The following is a 20,321-nucleotide window of genomic DNA, read 5'->3' as shown; positions in this document are numbered from 1 at the left end:
ATGCACCAAATGACGACGCCCGTTTTTAACTTTACCCAAAATGTAAGCTGTTTATTATATTTAGCGTTTTTATTTGTCAACGCCGGCTATGGAATGACTGCTGCCCAACACTACCGTACTGCGCATGTGCTCAGTTTACTGCTGGTGTACAACAGGCATGTTATTATTCTATAAACAAACACTAATTCTACAGGATAGTGTAAACTGTTGGTTCGTGGGTGTGTCAGGTACCCCCCCCCCCCCAACACCCACTGAAAAAACTCAGCTCATAAATGTGAGCGTGTGCTTACTAACCTTCCACGTACTCCATGACCATGCAGAGGTGTCTCCTGGTCTCAAAGGAGCAGAACATGGAGACCACGAAGGGGTTCTCGGCGAAGGTCAGGATGTCCCTCTCCACGAACGCCTGCTGGATCTGGTTCCTCAGGATCAGGTTCTGCTTGTTGATCTTCTTCATGGCGAAACGCTGACGCGTCTCCCTGTGACGAACCAGGAACACAGCCCTGAGGAGCACCAGAGGATTGATTAAACCACATGAACCCAGGGCATCCCTATTTTGTATTGTTTGGGGTAGATTAACACCCATCAAGACCTGAGGCTGATTCTACAAATGCCTCCTAATATCAGTAGTTCTCACAATTTCAAGATTTTTCAAAAAGGTTCAAAAATAGCAGATGTACAAGCTGTTTTTGAGAAACATCTTACCCATAGGCACCGTTGCTGATGAGCTTGATGGTTTCAAAGTCCTCTTCTTGAGGTGGTTTAGTTTTAGGTGGTGGCACTCCTCGACCCTGGAAAATACACACACACACACACACACACACACACACACACACACACACACACACACACACACACACACACACACACACACACACACACACACACACACACACACACACACATATATATATAAATTCATAGAATCTCTGACTGTCTGTGGCTATGACTGTACCGGGCATAACTCTGGTGGTGGAGGGGGGTACTCTGGGAACGGGTACAACGGGTACTTGTTGTAGTAAACTAGGTCTAGTTCATTACATTTGAGAAAGACTCCTTTGTACTGAAAAGGGGCAGAAATATGTCTGTGGGGATAGAATGGTCGAAACTTCTCAAAAGTCAACTTTTTATTTGTTAATAGTTAACTCAACCATGAGAATAAAACACTCACGTCTATGGAGTCGTCAGTCTCCGGTGTGTCTGGGTTGCCACTGTCATAGCTGCTCAGCTGGGCCATTTCTGCAGACACACAAGATGAAGAATTACAGACTTAACAAATCAAACCAATGATAAACGCTAGCTCTCAGATCCACTGGCATTTACCTACATTTGTCTAAATGTTGTGAAATTGAATATCAATTAGTATTAATATTAAAGAGAACCTGTTTACATTTGAGTTTCCTGCCACTCCTGCCGGTCAAATCAATGAATACCATCAAGTTAAGTCATTCCATTAGTAATAAACTACTTTTTTTTTTTGAATTACAGTCTCAATAGTGGTGTATTATTTAAAGCACATTCTTCATCAGCTCTTCAACTGATCGTGCATACACACACACACAAAGAGGGAAGCTCTGATGCTAGCCTACCCTCCAGGGGGTCCCTGGTGAGGCCCAGCTGGCTGATGATGTATCTGGGGATATCACACTTAATGCCCTGGCCCTCTTTGGCATGGCCCTCTGCTGCCTCTAACAGGTGGTAGAACTCCTCAGGATTAAACTCCTACAGTTGGAGACAGACACACACACACACGCACACACACACACACACACACACACACACACAGAGAGAGAGAGAGGAGAAAAGTGTAAGAAGATGTTGTGTTGGCTTGCTGGTCATAGAGATGAACAGACAACAAGACACAGAGAGACTGGTACATGGCACAGAAAACATAACCCTTCCACTGTATAGCAAAAGATCTTCAGTATAACTAATGTTTAGGCTGGATTGTGGGGGTTCATGTATTCACAACAATAAATACAAATCATCCTCTTAAAAGCAAGTCATACTTAGTTGCGCAAAAATAGCCGATCTACAAGCTCACAATGCGTTGCAGTGCGACACCCGCACACAACCAAGTATAGATCAAGGGTTATTTCGCTGTGTCCTCTGACAACGACATATTGCTGTTATTTCACCTCATGACACACACACACACACACACACACACACACACACACACACACACACACACACACACACACACACACACACACACACACACACACACACACACACACACACACACACACACACACACCTGAGGGGGCAGGTGTGTGTGTGTGTTCCATTTGTAAAAACCCATCTCGCATGGCATTAGTCAAAGCATTACTCAAAGCAACAGATGTACAGTAAGCATGGTTCTGTACATCGCTCTCCTCTCTGCACTTCCATTCTCCTCTATTTCTCCTCTCTGCTATCTGGACTGTGCATCTGGACTATAGAATGACCTGCCTGCTGAGCCGCAACCTAGCAAGCAAATCTCATTTTTCATGTCAAACTAAGTAAAAAAGTGAAACTCATTTTTTTTACACCATGGCACCAAAGCGCACCACAAGGCCAAGCTCTGTAGGCAACGTTATCGACGTTAGTACACAAAGTGCACGATAGCACTTTAGCACAGCATTGGTGATGTGTAGGCATTGTTCAATATGCACATCACTGTAGCATGTAAAGCAATTCTCTCCCTACAGTAAGACTGAGGAAATGTTTTCAATTTACATTATTAAGATGTTGGCTATTATATTTAGGGTTAGTCAAGCCAGTTTGACAGGTAATATTAATTGTTGGTTAATTAATTTAACCAACTGTCTGAAAGCCTTTTCAATTGCACAGGGAAGCCACGCTGTTCTTAGACTCTGTGTCTTGCTAAATACGGTGTGAATGTCTGAACATTATTGTAAAGCATTGTAAACATTTTCTTAAAAAACCCATCAGTCTCTCTAATTTTATGTCTTTTATGTCTGTCCTTCCATTCCTCTCTTTGTTCATTGGCCACTCTCTCCCTCTCGGTTCATCTCACAGCCTCCACCTGCTCTAAAAGACAGGCTGCTTAGCGGTTGGATGTGTGGGGGGGGGGGGGCTGATGGAGCACTATGTCTACCCCAACTCCCCTAACGCTAGCTGGGCAGAGAGCGTGGACTGGAGGCACGGCTGGCTTGAAAGTGTGTGTGTGTGTGTGTGGGGGGGGGGGGGGGACAGAACAGTGCCAGTTCTGAGGGTGTATTCACACACACATACACACACACACACGCTAACTTCACTTCCCAGAGGAAGTCCATAAATGAAGCGCTCTGCTTGAATCACCTCTCACTTAGGGCTGGATAGTTTTAAATTGTTTATTAACCATGCGTGCAGATTAGTTCTCCACTATAAAAAAGCAATTCCTTGGAGGAAAAAAAACATAATTGGAGGAATGGACATAATTCCACTGTAATTTTTCAAACCCAACTCAATTTACAGTAATAACATAGGCGCTTTAAAAAAAAAGAAAGAAAGACTATGCTAAAAAAAAATGTAATAAAGTATAAAATATATGATATACTTTTTTAAGAAATGCAATAGTGAAAACAAGCTCAGCGGTTGTAGATCGGCAATTTTCGTATGTACACGGCTTAAAGGTCCGTATTTCTTACCAGACACTCCAGGAGGCGTGCGGGCCGGGCGATGATTATCATCAGCTTCCTCACCAGCTTCGTGACGAAGGTAACCTCCACACTCTCTGAGCGCTCGTGAGCCTGGACACAGCACGCACACGCGCGCACACACACACACACACACACACACACACACACACACACACACACACACACACACACACACACACACACACACACACACACACACACACACACACACACACACACACCACATTGAGAGGAACTTTAATCACATTCAGTTGAACTTGAAGTTATACATTGTCCTTTGTGTGTTTTAGGATGGCTAATGAGGCCAGGGCTCATAAAATCCTAGTTTTTTCATTAGCGCACACGGGCGTACATTTGAATAAATAAAAAAAGAAATAATTAAATACTTTTTCACAATTGCAGAGCAGTTGACTCTATGGATGTATCATGTTTTCCTCCGACATGTCTTCCTCCAAACAATGTATGTTGGATGGTCCCAAAATACATTACATACTGTAGTCCCAACCAGTTATTCTGTCATGTCACATTTTTGTGTAAATACGTGTAAATATTTTATCATCATCGCGTAAGCCTATATGACCTTGGGGATGGCAGCTCTCCTTGCATTCTGTTTACGCTTCTCAAAAGGCGGGAGAAAGAACGGCAAGGGCAAAAGAACGGAAAGGGTCCAGAGACACATAGCGGCTCCCTTCACCGGGTCCCGGCTAATGGAAATGGGAATGACCTCAGCCATATTCTCCAACATTCACCGTGAAATGTCTTGTCAGTTTGGAGATGGTGTAATTTACCCTGCAATCTCCAGCAGCTGGCTGGAGCCGGCTTCCTGGAAATAAGGTGGAAGGAAGGATGTGTGTGTGTGGGTGGGTGCGTGTTTGTTCAGCTCGTGTTTGCGGACACGAGTGTGGGTGTGCGTTTGTTCAGGATGTGTGTGTGTGTGGACATGTGTGTGGGTGTGCGTCTGTTCAGGACATTAGGGAAGGCTATATAGCATAATCAAACACCCTGTAGGACATGCAGCACTCTGGAGAGGAGAGGAGAGGGTGTGTGTGTGTGTGTGTGTGTGTGTGTGTGTGTGTGTGTGTGTGTGTGTGTGTGTGTGTGTGTGTGTGTGTGTGTGTGTGTGTGTGTGTGTGTGTGTGTGTGTGTGCTTATACTGTAGGATGCATGGTGCATGTACTATATACGTGTGCTCGCAAAGCAGGCCTCTCTGACTGTATGTGTCAAAGCAGCATAATGGAGATGCAGAGCTAGTTAATAAACAATGCGTCGGCCGGGCCAACGTGTGCTGTGTGTGTGGCTAATAGAGACATGATGGCAGCCACGCTGACAGACAGACAGCCGGGCACGAGCAAGGCCCTGGGGGCCCCAATCAGACCCTGAATAATTTATAACGGTAATGAAAGCGCCAAAGCACTGGAGATGGTGTGTGTGTGTGTGTGTGTGTGTGTGCGCTAAATACTGTATATGCATCTAGCTGTGCATATATAATGTGTGTGTGTGTGTGTGTGTGTGTGTGTGTGTGTGTGTGTGTGAGAGAGCAGGGAACATGCGTGTGCACTGACTGTATAAGTCAGTGATCATTGAGTAATGGACAGCTAAGGGACTGGCTCACATTGTGCAGTGGCTAATTAACCAATCTGTGAGCGTGTGTGTGTGTGTGTGTGTGTGTGTGTGTGTGTGTGTGTGTGTGTGTGTGTGTGTGTGTGTGTGTGTGTGTGTGTGTGTGTGTGTGTGTGAGAGAAAGACAGAGAGCCAGACAGTTCCACACTGCATAGGGTAAGTGTCCCAAGTGAGAATGTAAAGTATGTGTTAACAGCATACTGTAAAAACAGTATATGCATGTGTGCAATTATTTTCTGCCTTTAAAACTCAGCCCCACTGTAATGTTTCTTTACGTCCATCTTGGCATGGGAGGTAAAGGCGTGGTAGTATACAAAATAACAATATACCGTATATGAAAAGAATATTGCATATTTCCCTTTACATTAACGATTCCGATTTGGCTCCAAGAAGTAATTCTTCTGCCCTTTCATGTGGTTTAAGTTGCTTTTAGAGTATGTAAGTAACACAGTCCGAACACCATGCCACTCCAAAACCACGGTACAATACTTGTGCCGTGGTCCCACTGTAAACCCTATACAGCTTTAGTATGGGTCTATAGTTGGCCCTCAGAAACCATCTGTCAGAACCCTCCGGTTCAACAACACAGCTGACAGAGTGAGAGATGTGCAGCCCTGTTCGGCCTCACTGACAGCGTCTATAACAGATAACCAGAGCTGAGTTAGCAGTATGGCTGACACTCCGTCTTCCCTGGCTCTCTACCCTCAGGTGACCTACAGGGGTGTAATGGGGGCTCCCAGGGCCGGCCTGGATGGGGGTTACCATGGTGATAGCCAGGCAGGTCACCCCCCCTGCCCCCTGGACTGGAATGGATGGATGGATGGTGGGGAGGGGAGGACGAGGAGGAGAGTGGAAGAGAGAGAAAAAGAGCAGAGAGGTGGAGGAGAGGTGAAGGGGGAAGAGAGGAGAGGGAAGAAGACTGAGAAACAGAGGGGAATAGAGGAGAGATGAGCTGGACTCCTGTGGGCTCTGTAATGGGGTCGTGACATGGGGGTGATGAAGGAATGGATGATCTGGGTGGGAGGAGGGCTGAGGCTGTAGTGAGAGGTGAGAGCTAAGACAAAAGGACACTTACAAAGACACTTGCATTTAGAACAGGTGCGTTAACCCATTAAGACCTGAGGCCAATTCTACAAAAGATTTGCATAAAGTTTCACAATAAAATAAAAAAAATAGCAGATCTCAGTGCCACTTGGAACTTGTATATCTGCTATTTTTGAATGGCCAAAGAAATCTTAAAATGACACAGATGCTTGACCGGTCTTAAGGCTTAATCAAAAGACTAATGTCTTAACACGAATACAAGGGTAGTTTGCACTCCCAAAAGCATGTACTGTATCTTAGTCAAGGGAAGAGAGGTGTAGACACATAACTGATGATAGCTAGCTTATTGTCAGCCTATGCCTCTCCCTACAAAGACAATACATTTAAATTGTAAATAAACTACTTTCGCAAGTCTCATAGGCTCAAATACAAGGAAGGTGTGAGCTTAAGTTGATCCTTTTGCTGTTAAAGAGATTAATAACTTCTCAGCTCATAGTCGTGGTGGTGGGTGTTAGTTTCCAATTAAACCACACTACAAACAATAGGTTTGAACAATAAGTCCCACTTCAGAAGACAGTGGTCTTCTAAATGTTTGACTCAAATGGTATAACTTGAAAACCCTACAATGTATGCGACTAAAACTATTGGCCAAGAAACTACTTCCAGCCACAGTAAGGACATATCCAGGAAGTAATAAAAAAGGATTCTAACGACCCCTGAAAATAGTTGTAGAAGACTCAATATTATTAATACAAAAAGCATCATACCATTTACTTATTAATTGCTCCAATCAATTGTTCCAATATAAACAAATCACATGAGACACATTGTCATACAGTATCTAAGGATCCAAAACCCATCAATGAATTTATTAACCTAACTTATTAATTTGCTGTAGAACTTGGGGTTTCCTTGTTTAAGAAAACTTATTGAAAACTTTCTTAAACCAATTCAAATGGCTACACAATGTAATTTTAACTCGGGCCTGGAGAGAAGAGGACTTAAACACCTCATCCCAAACATCACCTTTCACACTTTGTAATACAATTCACCATTCAAGTAACAAATCGTGTTCCGCGTGGACGACGCTCGCCCAAACCGAAGTGGAAACGGACTCAACTGTAAAGTTGCCGTTGGCCTCGTCTTCCTCCTGCTGCCAGCCGTGCGTGAACACCTTCCACTCGCTCCTCCTTAGCACCTCCTCCAGCACCGCCTCCTCTTCCTCCTCCAACCTCCTCTGCCACGAGACGCGAGACATGGCCTCACCGCCCCCCCTCCGAGAAAGAAAACGCGGGGTTCCCATAAAGCGACGTAGAGAGGCTGACGTCCAACCCTTCCCATCCACCTCCGCCTCACTGCCTCATCCTGTCCGCTGAGCGTTGGTTCCACCTGCCCGTCTCTGCTGGCTCGCCCCCCCTCGAAAAACCAATACCCCCAAACAAAAACAAACGATAACCGAACGATTATAGCCTAACGAGTGATGTCATCTTCGCGCCATCCGTGTCGTTTGTTATCTCGCTCTCTCACGTGTGTGGTGGAGGATTTTGAGTGGGGGGGGCGGGGGGGCTCCTCCAGATGTGCCTTAGGAGAGTTTCTCTCTTGTCTAGATCTCACACGCTCTAACAGCATTCTAACAGGCTACACACGGAATACATACACATGCAGACCTCCCCACCGGCGTGGGACGGTTTCAGCAGCCAATCGAATGTTGTGGAATACCTACCTACCTAACCCCCCTCCCAAACCCTCCTTTCTGCACCGCCTTCATCCCTCGTTCTCTACGTCCCTCAGAAGCCCCCCTTTCCCTCCCTCCTTTTTTTTTGTCAGAGAGAGAGTCATCCGTCAGCCCTGGTGACTGCTGGAGTGTGAAATTAAAATCAGGGTGGTAGATGTGTGTGTGCGTGCATCTGTATGTGCACGTGGAGGACGCAGTGTGTATGTGTGTGAGAGAGAAACAGTGTGTGTGTGTGTGTGTTCCAGTAGAACAGAGGGTAGATATGGGGCAACTGGGAGCCATAATGTCACTCTCCAAGCCCCCAGGCATGGCAAAACTGAGCTAATAGAGATGTCACCACTGCAGAGCACACATGCTTACACACACACACACACACACACACACACACACACACACACACACACACACACACACACACACACACACACACACACACACACACACACACACACACACACACACACACACACACACACACACACACACACACAGAAGTGTAAGCATGACTGTATGCATACCTGCATGCACCGATGCACACACAGACATACTCATACAGAATGACACACATACACACGGTCCTAATAACTGATAGTACGTTAATTACAGACCATCTCGCCATGAACATAGCGGGTGGAATGTTGTTGTGGGACGAGCCCACGGGGTATAGCAGGTATGAATCTAATGGTTCAACTGGCCAAAGTAGCTTCCTCATCCTATGACATCACAGCCTGCTGACAAACAGACACTAACTGCCGTACAACGATGAGTGAATGAGCCAATGAGGGCGTGCGTCACTCAGTGAGTTGGCCCACGCCAAGTCAAGCATGACTGGGTGGGTGGGACATATGATGTCTTACTCAATGCCCCTGATACAGTGACTGGATGATCTGCCTTGCATTCAAAGTGCTTCAAAATACTTGTCTATTGCTGTGCTTCTCTCCATTTTATTTTTAAACCCATCTATCTATTGCGATCAATGCCTATTGTTCAATATATCGGTTTGTAGCTGCATCTCTGGTTCCTACTGCAAATGTTCAGTAAATCTATCTGTGTCAAAGTATCAAACTGTTTTCATAATTTAACATATTAAACAATAATAATAATTGTGTATACATTAATTCCATCAACCCAATCTAGGGTTCTTTGTAAAAAATAAATAAAACACTGCTGTAATTCCACTGACTTATCTTTCTGCAGTGTCTCAGATTCACTGGAACCTCTTTCTAAATCATGACAATGGGGTGAATTTTACTTACATCTGGCAGAGGAAAAAAAAAAAAAATCCCCTTTGATTCCCTGGCTTGAGCTATATTCTTGACTTTATGGACTACTTTTTTGGGGGGGGTTGTTACTTGCAGGCAGTGGTGGAAAGTAACTAAGTACATTTACTCAAGTACTGTACTTAAGTACAATTTTGAGGTATTTGTACTTTACTTGAGTATTTCCAATTTCCAATACTTTTACTCCACTACATCTCAGAGGCAAATATTGTACTTTTACTCCACTACAATTATTTGAAAACTTTAGTTACTAGTTACTTTTCAGATATAAACTATGATATAATGAAACATACATTAACCACTTTAGCCCTATTTTATACCTAGGCTATTTGAAAATAGCAGATCTACAAGCTCACAACGCGTCGCATCGCGGCGCGTTGTGAGCTTGTAGATCGGCTATTTTCAAATATTTAGTACTTTTACTTTTGGTACTTTAAGTACATTTTTATGCTTTTACTTTTGTACTTTTACTCAAGTAATTTTTTTATTCTGGACTTTTACTTGTAACAGAGTATTTTTATATTGCAGTATTGGTACTTTTACTTAAGTAAAGAATTTGAGTACTTTTTCCACCACTGCTTGCAGGGCAGTGACAACTGACAACCCACCAAAAAACAAGAGTCAGCAACTGTCCACTTACATCTTGCAGCAGCTTCTCCAGGTTCTCCTGAAGCTCGTAGAAGTAACGCGAGGTGATGAGGCCCTCTCTGCTTTTCTCCAGGCAGTCTCTGGACAGCTCTATTAGCTGGTGGTGGATGAAGCTGAGGACCCCGTCTGCCAGGGGGCAGACTTTGTCCGGGGCCGTGGAGAGGAGCAGGTCAGCGAGGCGCTCCTCCATTTGAGCCGTTGCCTGGAGGAGGACAGGGAGGGAGGAAGAGAGGGAGTGGGATTGGAGAGAGGGATCGGTGGCCGGGGGAAAGGAGGGGAGAGAAGAGGATGAGTCACACACACACAGATGCATGAGCAGCAAGGGCACCTATATTTGTGTACACATTAGAGATGTGCGGATCGCCGTTTTAGCCGCGGATAACCACAGTTTGGGTGGATTTGGGTCAATCAAATATAATTATTAATAAATTTTGGATAAACCACGGGTGAAATAATGCGGGATATAAATTAATGTCTATCTGTAGGCCTATTATAGCTTTTAAAAAGCACGAAATCTCGTGCGTTTGTAGTATTTTAATATTACGTCATTTTCCATCTGGCACATATTAGCCGCCTACTACACGTGCCGGCAAGGGGTCCTTCCACGTTCCAAACAACACCACAGTGGACCAAGCCCCCAGAACCCAGTGGTTTCATTGAAGCCAAATGGACATGCTGGCCATTCATGGTACTGCAGCTTAGGCACTGCAACATGAACGAGCGAAAACGGTTTCGACCAATGGGCTTGACTCACGAGCATGCGCACGAGCTTGCGCACGGGGCTGCACGCTTCTGTGACGCAAAACGCGTCACTGTGACGCAAAACGCGTCACAGAAGTGACGCGTTTGGAGCCCCAAATAGGCCTCGCCCACCAAATTTCCAACCCGGAAGAAGGGGTGAATTAGGCCCATGCGCTGGGTGAGCAACTCAATGCAAGTGGATGGGAGGAGATTTCTGGTGCCCTCTCTATTATTTTTAACTCTATGCAGTGGACTAAAGGCAGCTATAGTGAGAGAGAAACGGAGGATTTAAAACAAAATGTGAAAAAGAAGGGAGGAATAAAAGTTTGGCGTGGGATTGATTTAGCGAAGTTCTTAACCCTGCCGACGACTGCATATGTCTTATGAAAAGTTGCGATGTGAGAAAGTGATGGGAGACGGAGGGCTTGCTGTTACCATGGATAATGTATACAGTCACTACATCGGTGATGCGACAGTGGTGAGTGACATTGTTTGTACAAGTACGTATCCATATAGAATCCCATGTGCATTGTGCATCCCTGCGGTGCGGTCGGTGCGCATCTATAAATTGGATGATATAATGAATGTGGTTGGATGATGGATGGATAATGAACATGTACACGCGGATTCGGGTGTCAAAAAAGCCCATCCGCGCATCTCTAGAACACATGCAGAGAACTTATGACACGGGCTTGCAGAGTATACTTTCAGTGTTTCCTTTTTTGTCATCCCCTTAAGACTAATTCATGCTCCGGTGACAAAATGTCGCATTTTCAACTGGAAAAGTTTCAATGCATCACATCTCAGCTGAAAGTAGGTTATTTCTGTCGAATGACTTTTTGTCACTGAAGCATAAAACACTTCGGGCCCACCTCTGCTCTGCAGAACCAGTGTGCCTACGTACGTACCTTGGGGAATCTCTCCTTGTACACATGGTTCATCATCACAATCTCATGGTCAAAGGAGATGGGTGAGCGCCCGGGGCTGGAACAGAAAGAATCACACGCACACACACACAGACAGACACACACAGATATAAGTGGAGAGAATCACTGGTGGTCAGCCAAGCCTTGAGAGATACTGAGATCCATAATGTTCAATTGGTCAGGATTTCTATAAGCCTACACCAGGGATTCCAGCCTGTCCCTCAGCTACAGAACCAAATCTGCGTACATGCGTGCGCGCGTACGTGTACGTGTGTGTGTGTGTGTGGGTGTTTTCTATTTGACAGATAGGAGATGGTCAGGTCGCCAAAAAGATCACCGAAATAAAAAAGGAGGTTGCACATGCTCACAAGACCTAAGGGTGTTCATCTTATGTGTGTGCATGTGTGTCAGACACTGGCAGGTCACAGAGGTGTAAAGTGAATTCTCTGACAGCCCATACTACAAAACCACCCTGATATGGCCATGCACCGCTGCACATAGACTGATATAGGCACAAAGGTAGCGTCTCTGGAGACCTCTGGCTACAGCCCCCACATCCCCTATGGACTGTATGGAGTGTATGACAGTAAGAGAGTGACAGGGAGGGGAGAGGGATGGAGAGATAGACAGCTAGACACACACGGTGGGTAGTTCATTGGGCCCGTCCACTACCAGACTAGAGTGCTAAAGGTCAGCTCTCAAGGGGGTTTGAGCGAGAGCAAGCCAATGTCCAGAGAGAGACAATGATGTGTATTTTAGTCCATATTAGACCCCAAAGAATACAAAACACTCTCTCTGTCCTTCATCTATCGCCGTCTTTTTAAACTCCTCTCCTTGCCGAGATGTTTCCCTGTGCCCCGCAATTCTCTCTCTTTCAAAGAGAAGACCAAATAGTAACATCAGTAGACCTGACCTTTTAGACAAAAATGATAGGTGATGAGGTGATGAAATACATGTGCATGCTGTGTGTGTGTGTGTGTGTGACAGACAGAGAGAGAAAGTGGGAGAGATATTTCAATCAAAGGGCTCTGAGGATTTTGGTGGCCTTGTGTGTTATTTATTCCCCCCAGGGAATTTGTTATGAATTTTTTCTTTGCCAAATACATATAGCAAACACATTTTCTATGAATAAAGCTACAGCACTACTATTTGGGTCGTTTGGTGCACCGTATTGCCAAACACTTGAAAAACACAAAATAATTTCCTTGGAAATTAAAGCAACCGAAACGCCAAACCCCAGAAAAATACAATGACCACAGAATTGGTGTGAAATCCTGGAGATTGCATACTGCGGGTGGAGGGGACCGCACGGCGAGGTAAAAAAACAAAACAGAGGCTCCAGATGCCACGGTGTGAGTCATCCCTGACCATGTGCACATTCGCATGTGCGTGCACGCAAACACACACACACGAACAGGAGGGGTGAGGTAATGCTTTAAGTCACCCATGGGTAGCTCAATGTCCAATTACCGAGCCTAATAGAAATGAGAGCATCGTGACATACGAGCGCAACATCATAGAGGCCGTTTATCATCATGCCAGCACACAGGTAGGTAGCGTGTGTGTGCGCGTGCACACACACACACACACACACACACACACACACACACACAAAACATGTTCACATTCACAACCTTGCAGCTTAGATGAAAAGTCATTATTCTATGAGAATGTCCCCCCCCCCCCCCAGACACACACACAATATACCAAACTTCAGATACAAGTCACATAGTACACAGTAAAATCCTCATTGCTAATAATGAATACTGAACTCTAACCATTTTCAACCTGCTTTCGTATGACGAAAATAAAAGATATACAAGCCCACAACGCGTCACTATGCGACGCATTGTGGGCTTGTAGATAGGCATGTGGAAGTATATAGGGCTTAATTGGTTCACACTTAACTCTAAAGAGTGCAAAAACCCTTGCAGGAGTTAAAATAAACTATAGGTTACAAACGTAACCCTGGTTATTTGATTATTTATGAGCGAGACGTCTCGCAAAAATGAAAGATAACTGAGGATTTTACTGTGCAACGTGTGTCTCGTCTCGTGTCTGTCATACTGGAAACAAAATCAAATCTCTCATCCTTGCTGGTGGAAGAAAAAGGTTAGTGGTGACAGAGATGGATGAGCGGCCAGCGGCTGTTAGGTACGTACTGCAGGTACGCACTTTCATTTTCACAGAACACTTGTCCTTTCCTTTGTCTGCCCCTCTAGCTCTGAGCGCTGCCTGCCTTTATTAAATAAAAGCTCCTGTTTTAAAACCGAGTTATACTGTAACTGGGATTGGGGCAAAAAGAAAAAAAGGGATGAATAACATCAGACAGCCAGACAAAGGCTAATTAGAGAAAACAGGGCATATTTCTCCTATAATGGGAAATAAAAATCAGCTCGCGGCAATCCCTGCCAAAAATGATTTCTGTCATTATTTTGAGAGATGACCTTTTTAGATTAGGTTGCATGTGGAAAGTATGTGGAAGACTTTTTAATGTACTTTTTAATGTACTTTTTAATTTTCTTTGGTCTGTTTTGAACAGACCAGTTCAAAAGTTATGAGCATAATATCTCGTCGGGTTAACATTTTGTGTCAAATTAAATGAGAGAAGACCATGTATAAAGGAACTTATAATATGCACTATAACCCTGTGGTGTTTTATAGATAATGTGTGAATATTGAAATCTAAAATGGCGTGATCTTTTTGACTAAACGGTGATGTCAGCCCTGTGACAAAGGCACTAAAAATGGAAAAAGGAGCTTATTAGCCAAGACAATAAACGAAGTAAATCAGATGAGACACGCGATGACACTGTAACGGAGAGACAGAGAGAGGGAGGGAGGGAGGGAGGGATGGAGAAGGAAGACGCCGGAGAGAGAGAAATAACATTGGTATTTCACAAACTGAGGAGGGCGACTTGGGAAATGAAGAGCCTAATTGACCGTGACAGAGAGAGAGAGAGAAAGAGAAAGAGAGAGAGAGTTGGACAGGCAGGGATGCGAGCATGTGTGTGCATCTATAGTAGACTGTGTAGGTGCTTGTGTGTCTGTGAGTGAGCACGTATTGTTGCAAGTCTTTTATGTGTGTGTGTGACTGTGCGTGCACACAATTGAAAGAGTATGTGTGTAACGAATAACACCTCAAAGCTACTTTGGTGAGAGCGATAATTCCCTGGAAGAAGGTCCCCTGGAGCTTCAACGCTTTGTGTAGAAAGAACACACTGACCTAGAGTTAACTATCATCTCCCTTAGAAGCAGCACAGTAAAGGCAAGGTTCTGTTTGCCCATACACAGATTGGCTTCTTCCATCCAAAAGTCTGCCCGCTATTGATTTCAGGGACTTTATGCTATTAGAAGGCTAAAACCACTTACAGACTGTTCATTGCTGACTGTGAATAGCACTATTCATATCTAGATACCAACAGTATTAAACCTGGCTATAAATCAACTTGGGACCAATTAAGATTCTTGTCTGATTTGTTAACCGGTCATACAAGAGAAAATATAGGTAAGACGGTATTCATGCAATAGCACTGATGGCAAGTAACGTTAGGTAAGCGCTTGCCTCGGTCTGTCAGAAATTATTACTATTAGTCAACGTGACAGCAGGAAAATGAGCAACGACACAAGTGTTTCCATCATGATTTATCGCTCTAATTCCTTCATGTACAAAAAAAATAAAAATAACATTCCCGCCTCATATCTGTATCTGAATTTGCATAAACACAGCTGGAGATGGAAAACATAGCCGGTGACATTGTGTCTGTCATTATGATACACTGTGTCCTGGATGAGAAGTCACTGTGTGTATGTCACGGGACATGAGGCTGGCTTGGGCTGTTCATTAACCAAACGCACTGTAGCCACAGTTGGATATGACAAACACATGATGGATGGATGAGGGTGTAGCTCATTTCTACCTCCGGGGAGGAAATGGAGGGGCGGGGAGAGAGACAAAGGAGGTGGGCAGAGACGGAGAGATGAGGAAGAGGAGGAGGAGGAGGGGGGGAGTTAGTAGAAAAATGGACAGGTACTGTAGACAGACAGACAGACAGACAGACAGACAGACACGTACTGTAGATAGATGGATAGATAGATCGACAAAGTAGAAGTAGGCCAGACGGACAGATAGATAAAAGATGGCATGAGCGGAAAAGAAAGGAGAGGGAGTAAGGGAACACAGGGAGGACATAAAAAAAAACCTGATGGGGAATAGGGGAGGCTGTTAAACGAGTGGAAAAGACGTGCGATTGTCATCCCTCACAGCGGGGCCGTGGAATTAGCATCTAATTACTTTCTCTCTCTCTCATCTTCATTATTCCTCTCACACGACGCACAGTCTCATCTTCCTTCCTTCATCCCTCCCTCTCGGGCCCAATCATTATCCTCCGCCCTCCCTTTTACTCACTCACTTAATTTCTCTCTCTCTCGCTCTTCTGCCTGATTGATACTTATTTGCGCACAAAAATAAACAATCTACAAGCTCACAATGGATTGCAGCGTGACACGTTGGAAGCTTGTAGATCCACTATTTCCATTGCAAGACACCAGCGTGTAAAATAAGTGTAAATAAGGCTTCATCTCTCTCCCCCTTGCCATTTTACATTTTTTTCTCTCCAGTTTACAATAGATGAGGTCCTCCCCTCTTTCTAATCTTCTGCTCTCTCTCTTTCTGTGTAGCTCTCTCGATTATACATCACTACTTGGAGACGTTCAGCAGAGCGGATTAGAAGTAGCTGTTAATATCACACACTCTCTTTCAGTAGACAAATCTAATAAACAGCTCCAATGGTGGCAGCCTGGCCCTCCCACAGTTCCCGGAGGAGTGTGTGTATGCGTGCGCGCGTGCACGTACGTGCGTGTGTTCAAAGGTCATCGCAGTGTGAGAATTCCCTCTCTCTCTGCCTCATTTTACTTTCATTTTGGTGTTCATCATGGTGTTAACTTTGTCTTTCACTCTTGCCATGTCTCCTGTTTGAAAAATCCATCTCTCGCCCTCTAATGGTGTTTTGTTCCTTTTTCCTTAAAAAAAAAAAGAAGAAAAAGAAGAAGAAACCTTTCACCTGAGACACTGAGTTATTCTTCAACTGGGATGAGAGAGGGAGAGAGCAAGAGCGAGACAGACAGACAGACAGACAGACAGAGCGAGAGAGAGCTGTGCGAGGACTGAATGGGGGTAAAATGTATTCAGGTATCCTGTGATTCAAGGTAATCTGTGCGTGTGTATGGGTGTGCACGTGACGTGTGCGTGTAGTATGTATGAAAGTGTACGCGCGTGTCCGTGTGCTAGCGGTGGATAAGCAGAAGATGCGACTGGGGAGGTTTCACAATGGCCGGTGTCCGTCTAATCAAGACACAAATCTGCTCTCCTCCATTCAAGCTTTATTCTCCTTTCATCTCGACGGATGAAAAGTTCAATATCTTTCCATGAAAGACCATGGTGAGGAAAATGAATAAAAAGACAGCGTGACACATAAGCAAGCTTGCCGAGATAGAAGAGAGAGAGAGAGAGAGAGAAAGATTGAGTGAGATTGAGAGAGAGAGAAATAAATAAAAACAGACTAGAGAGGCAGACGGGGGATAGAGGACAAAGGGAGATGCGGAGAGAGTGAGAGAAGAAAATAGGTTTAGAACGATAATAGAAGACAGAAATGGACAGACTGACAACATAATGAGAAGAGCCAAGACACCGGAAGCAACGTCTGACAGTCGGAAACAGAAGGATGGAGCGACTGAGTGAAAGGTCAAAAGAAATAGACCGCCAACAGCTAAAGACAAAGTGATAATGGGAAGCTGGCGATTAGGTACACAAAGACGTACACAGTAAAATCTGGGATGTTAATTTAACTCAGAGTGTAAAAACTGACCTACTGTATAAGGGTCAACTTTCACACTCTCAGATTAGCACTCTGTCTTTTAGTGTGACAGGCTGATCCCGGTATCCAGTGGCAGACACATGAACAGATGTTGGAGGCTGAGCATCAGAGATAAAGGGGTTTCGGTGAAAAGTGATAAGAGTGTTTTAGCTGCCAAAGAGGAGAGTTCACGCTCACTCCCAGCTGCCAGGTGTGTGTCAAGGAGAAGACGTCTGACCTTTCTGTTGGCAATTACTGACTGACACAGATGCAGATGCATGAACGTGCGCACGCACGCACGCACGCACGCACGCACGCACGCACGCACGCACGCACGCACGCACACACACAGTGCAATGCAGTAAGTATAAGTGAGTCAGTCAGTCAGACTCCCAGATAGTCAAGAAGTCACAAGATTGTTGGAGTGAAATGTGGCTGCAGCCAACTAATTTAGATAGATAGTACTGTTTTAGCGTTTATTTGTGTTACTTATTTTAATTCAAAAGACTGGTTGAAGAATACATAGAATAATGTAAGTGTGTGTGTGATTAATTAGAACGTGACCAGTTGTCATTTCATAACAAAAAGAAAAAGTAAAGTGGGAAAATCTATTTTCTAGAGGCAAGCCGTTTCTTTTCACAGAGTATAAATCGTCCTCAGTTCCTCCAGCTGGCGACGGCGAGATTTCCCACAAGTATAACACCGTTAACTTAATCATTCTTCTATCCAGACCGAATTGTGTGGAAACTGGGTCTTTGCTGGTCCCTTACTGGCATGTACGGTACATGTAAATGCTACACTGGGAGCTAAAAGTACGTACAATTTATTGTAGTACTGCGTATTACAGTCTCATGAAGCATTTATCTTGGTGTTGATATCATGTTGATATCGTTGCTGTTGGACAACCTTGCATGTCCAAAACCGTTGACAGGTTGACAGGTAATTCAGCCGCTTAAACCTGATTTGAACTTTGCCTGTGAAAATAGCCAACATCTACAAGACGCGTTGTGAGCTTGTATACATGCTATTTTTGCTGTGACAATCGACCATAACTACTGCATTCACTGTGCTCAGTGCTGTCAGTGAGTTTGGGTAGGCTCCCCCTACCTGAGGCTGCGGGAACGAGGCCTCATGTTGGGGGAGCGGCGTCCCTCCTCGTCCGTGATGCTCTCCGAGCTGAAGTGCTTGGTGAGGAAGTGCAGCTCGTCGGGCGTGGGCTGGAAGGGCAGCTGGTGCAGCTTCTCCTGAGATGAACAGGAGGACTGTGTGAGAGCAGGAGCAGAGAGGAAGCACAGATTACAACCAGCGCTGGGGAGCTACTGCAGGAGGGGAGAGCAGAGCAGGGCAGAGCAGAGCGGGGCTAAGCTGCAGCTATGGGCTAGTCCAGTGGTTCTCAAAGTAGGGTACGGGGACCCCCAGGGGTCCTTGAGGGGGTTCCAGGGGGTCCCCCGCTAAATGACAGATAGTTAGGAACCAAATGGACCCTCATGGGGCTGTAACTCTGAGAGTGTACAAATGGAACCAAATGGACCCGTTAGGGTCCATTTGGTTCCTTTTGTACACTCTCAGAGTTATGATGGTCCGTGTTCTAATGTACAGTAGGGGTTCTTCAAGGAGGGTCCGGGGACCAACATGGCTCTTTGAGTGGGTTCCAGGGGGGTCCCCCAGCAAAATGTGTGGCTATTATATCCATGTCCTTGACATGAAAAAGTTTGAGAACCACTGGGCTAGTCTAGTTGAAGTTGAAGGAGAGAGGTGGCTTTTGTAGGGGTTCAAGATTACAACCAGCACTAGAGTTAGGATAGGCATGTCTGGATAAGGGTGTAGGGTGTTCTGAAACATTTTCATGTTAAGGACCCCCACATTCGTACGTATTAGGGCACGGACTACCATTTGAAAAGATTCAAAGGTCAGGGACCCCCATGAGAGAAGATTTTTGTTGTTAAATTAGATTTAGTACATAATTCTACAACTGTCTACAATAGGATAGAATAGCACAGCATAGTGATTCTTATACATTCTCTAACTTCAAACCGGTAAAATAATTAAATTCAACAGTTTCTCATTTTGCTAGGGGACCCCCCTGGACAGCCCTCAAGGAACCCTGGGGGTCCCCAGACCCCACTTTAGAACCACTCAACTAGACAGCTACCGTGCCAATTATTGGGATGAACAGGAACTGACTACAGCTTGCCCTGGAGCAACTGTAGCATAGCTAAAGCACCACTATGGCTTAGCCCACAGTTAGATTATAGGCCTTGCGGGGTTGCTACTGCTGCAGGGCGTTGTGGTGCTGCCTATTAAAATACTATGAAAAGTAGCAGCTTATGTTATTCCCTCAGGCGGCGGGAGCCTCTCTTTGCCAGTGGAGACGGTTTTCTAGTTAGCCCTGAACCATAGGAGCGCTAATCAAATGAAGCCGGTGCTTCTATTAGCACTGTGAATGTAGCGGGCAGGCTAGCAGTGTGGTGTGATGGCACATCATGGCAGACAGCCAGAGTATCCAGTCAGCTGAACTAGCTGCCTTTGAAGCATGCTGGCATCTCATTCTACAGCCAGCAGGTAGAGATGCTAGTGAACACTGGGGGAGTGGCAACACAGCGAGAGGAGAGGAGAGGATGGCAGGCTGGAAGAGTAAGTATGGAAGAAGTATCGAGAAACACAGAGGGGGAGGAGAAGATGGTTGTATTATAGAGCGAAGGAGGACCGGAGGTGCTAGGTACAAAGAAGAAAGGAGAGGGTAGGTATAAAGGAGGAAGTAGCGAGTAGGTACAAAGGAGGAAGTAGAGAGGAGGTACAAAGGAGGAAGTAGAGAGTAGGTACAA

At 45.1% G+C, this 20,321-nt stretch overlaps 1 protein-coding gene across 13 annotated transcripts in view; it reads right to left on the bottom strand.

Annotated features, from left to right (window-relative positions):
- Positions 1-20,321, bottom strand: part of mast2 (microtubule associated serine/threonine kinase 2) — a 216,824-nt gene that overhangs the window by 23,048 nt on the left and 173,455 nt on the right. For 11 of the 13 annotated variants that reach the window (XM_080430974.1, XM_080430979.1, XM_080430981.1 and 8 more), the window contains 8 exons: positions 18,604-18,758; positions 11,624-11,699; positions 9,967-10,176; positions 3,636-3,737; positions 1,590-1,722; positions 1,172-1,239; positions 706-791; positions 295-503 (listed from right to left, as the gene is read on the bottom strand). In XM_080430974.1, the coding sequence (XP_080287100.1) occupies positions 295-503; positions 706-791; positions 1,172-1,239; positions 1,590-1,722; positions 3,636-3,737; positions 9,967-10,176; positions 11,624-11,699; positions 18,604-18,758 (1,039 nt within the window). The remainder of the gene's footprint in view (positions 1-294; positions 504-705; positions 792-1,171; positions 1,240-1,589; positions 1,723-3,635; positions 3,738-9,966; positions 10,177-11,623; positions 11,700-18,603; positions 18,759-20,321) is intronic. The other 2 variants (XM_080430982.1, XM_080430984.1) reach the window with 1 other exon arrangement.

The sequence above is a fragment of the Gymnoscopelus braueri genome (assembly GCF_963280865.1).
Source record: "Gymnoscopelus braueri genome assembly, chromosome: 6".
NCBI classification, from domain to species: Eukaryota; Metazoa; Chordata; class Actinopteri; order Myctophiformes; family Myctophidae; genus Gymnoscopelus; species Gymnoscopelus braueri.
The sequence above is the reverse complement of the archived record's forward strand: the minus strand, read 5'-3'. Positions and strand labels throughout refer to the sequence as shown.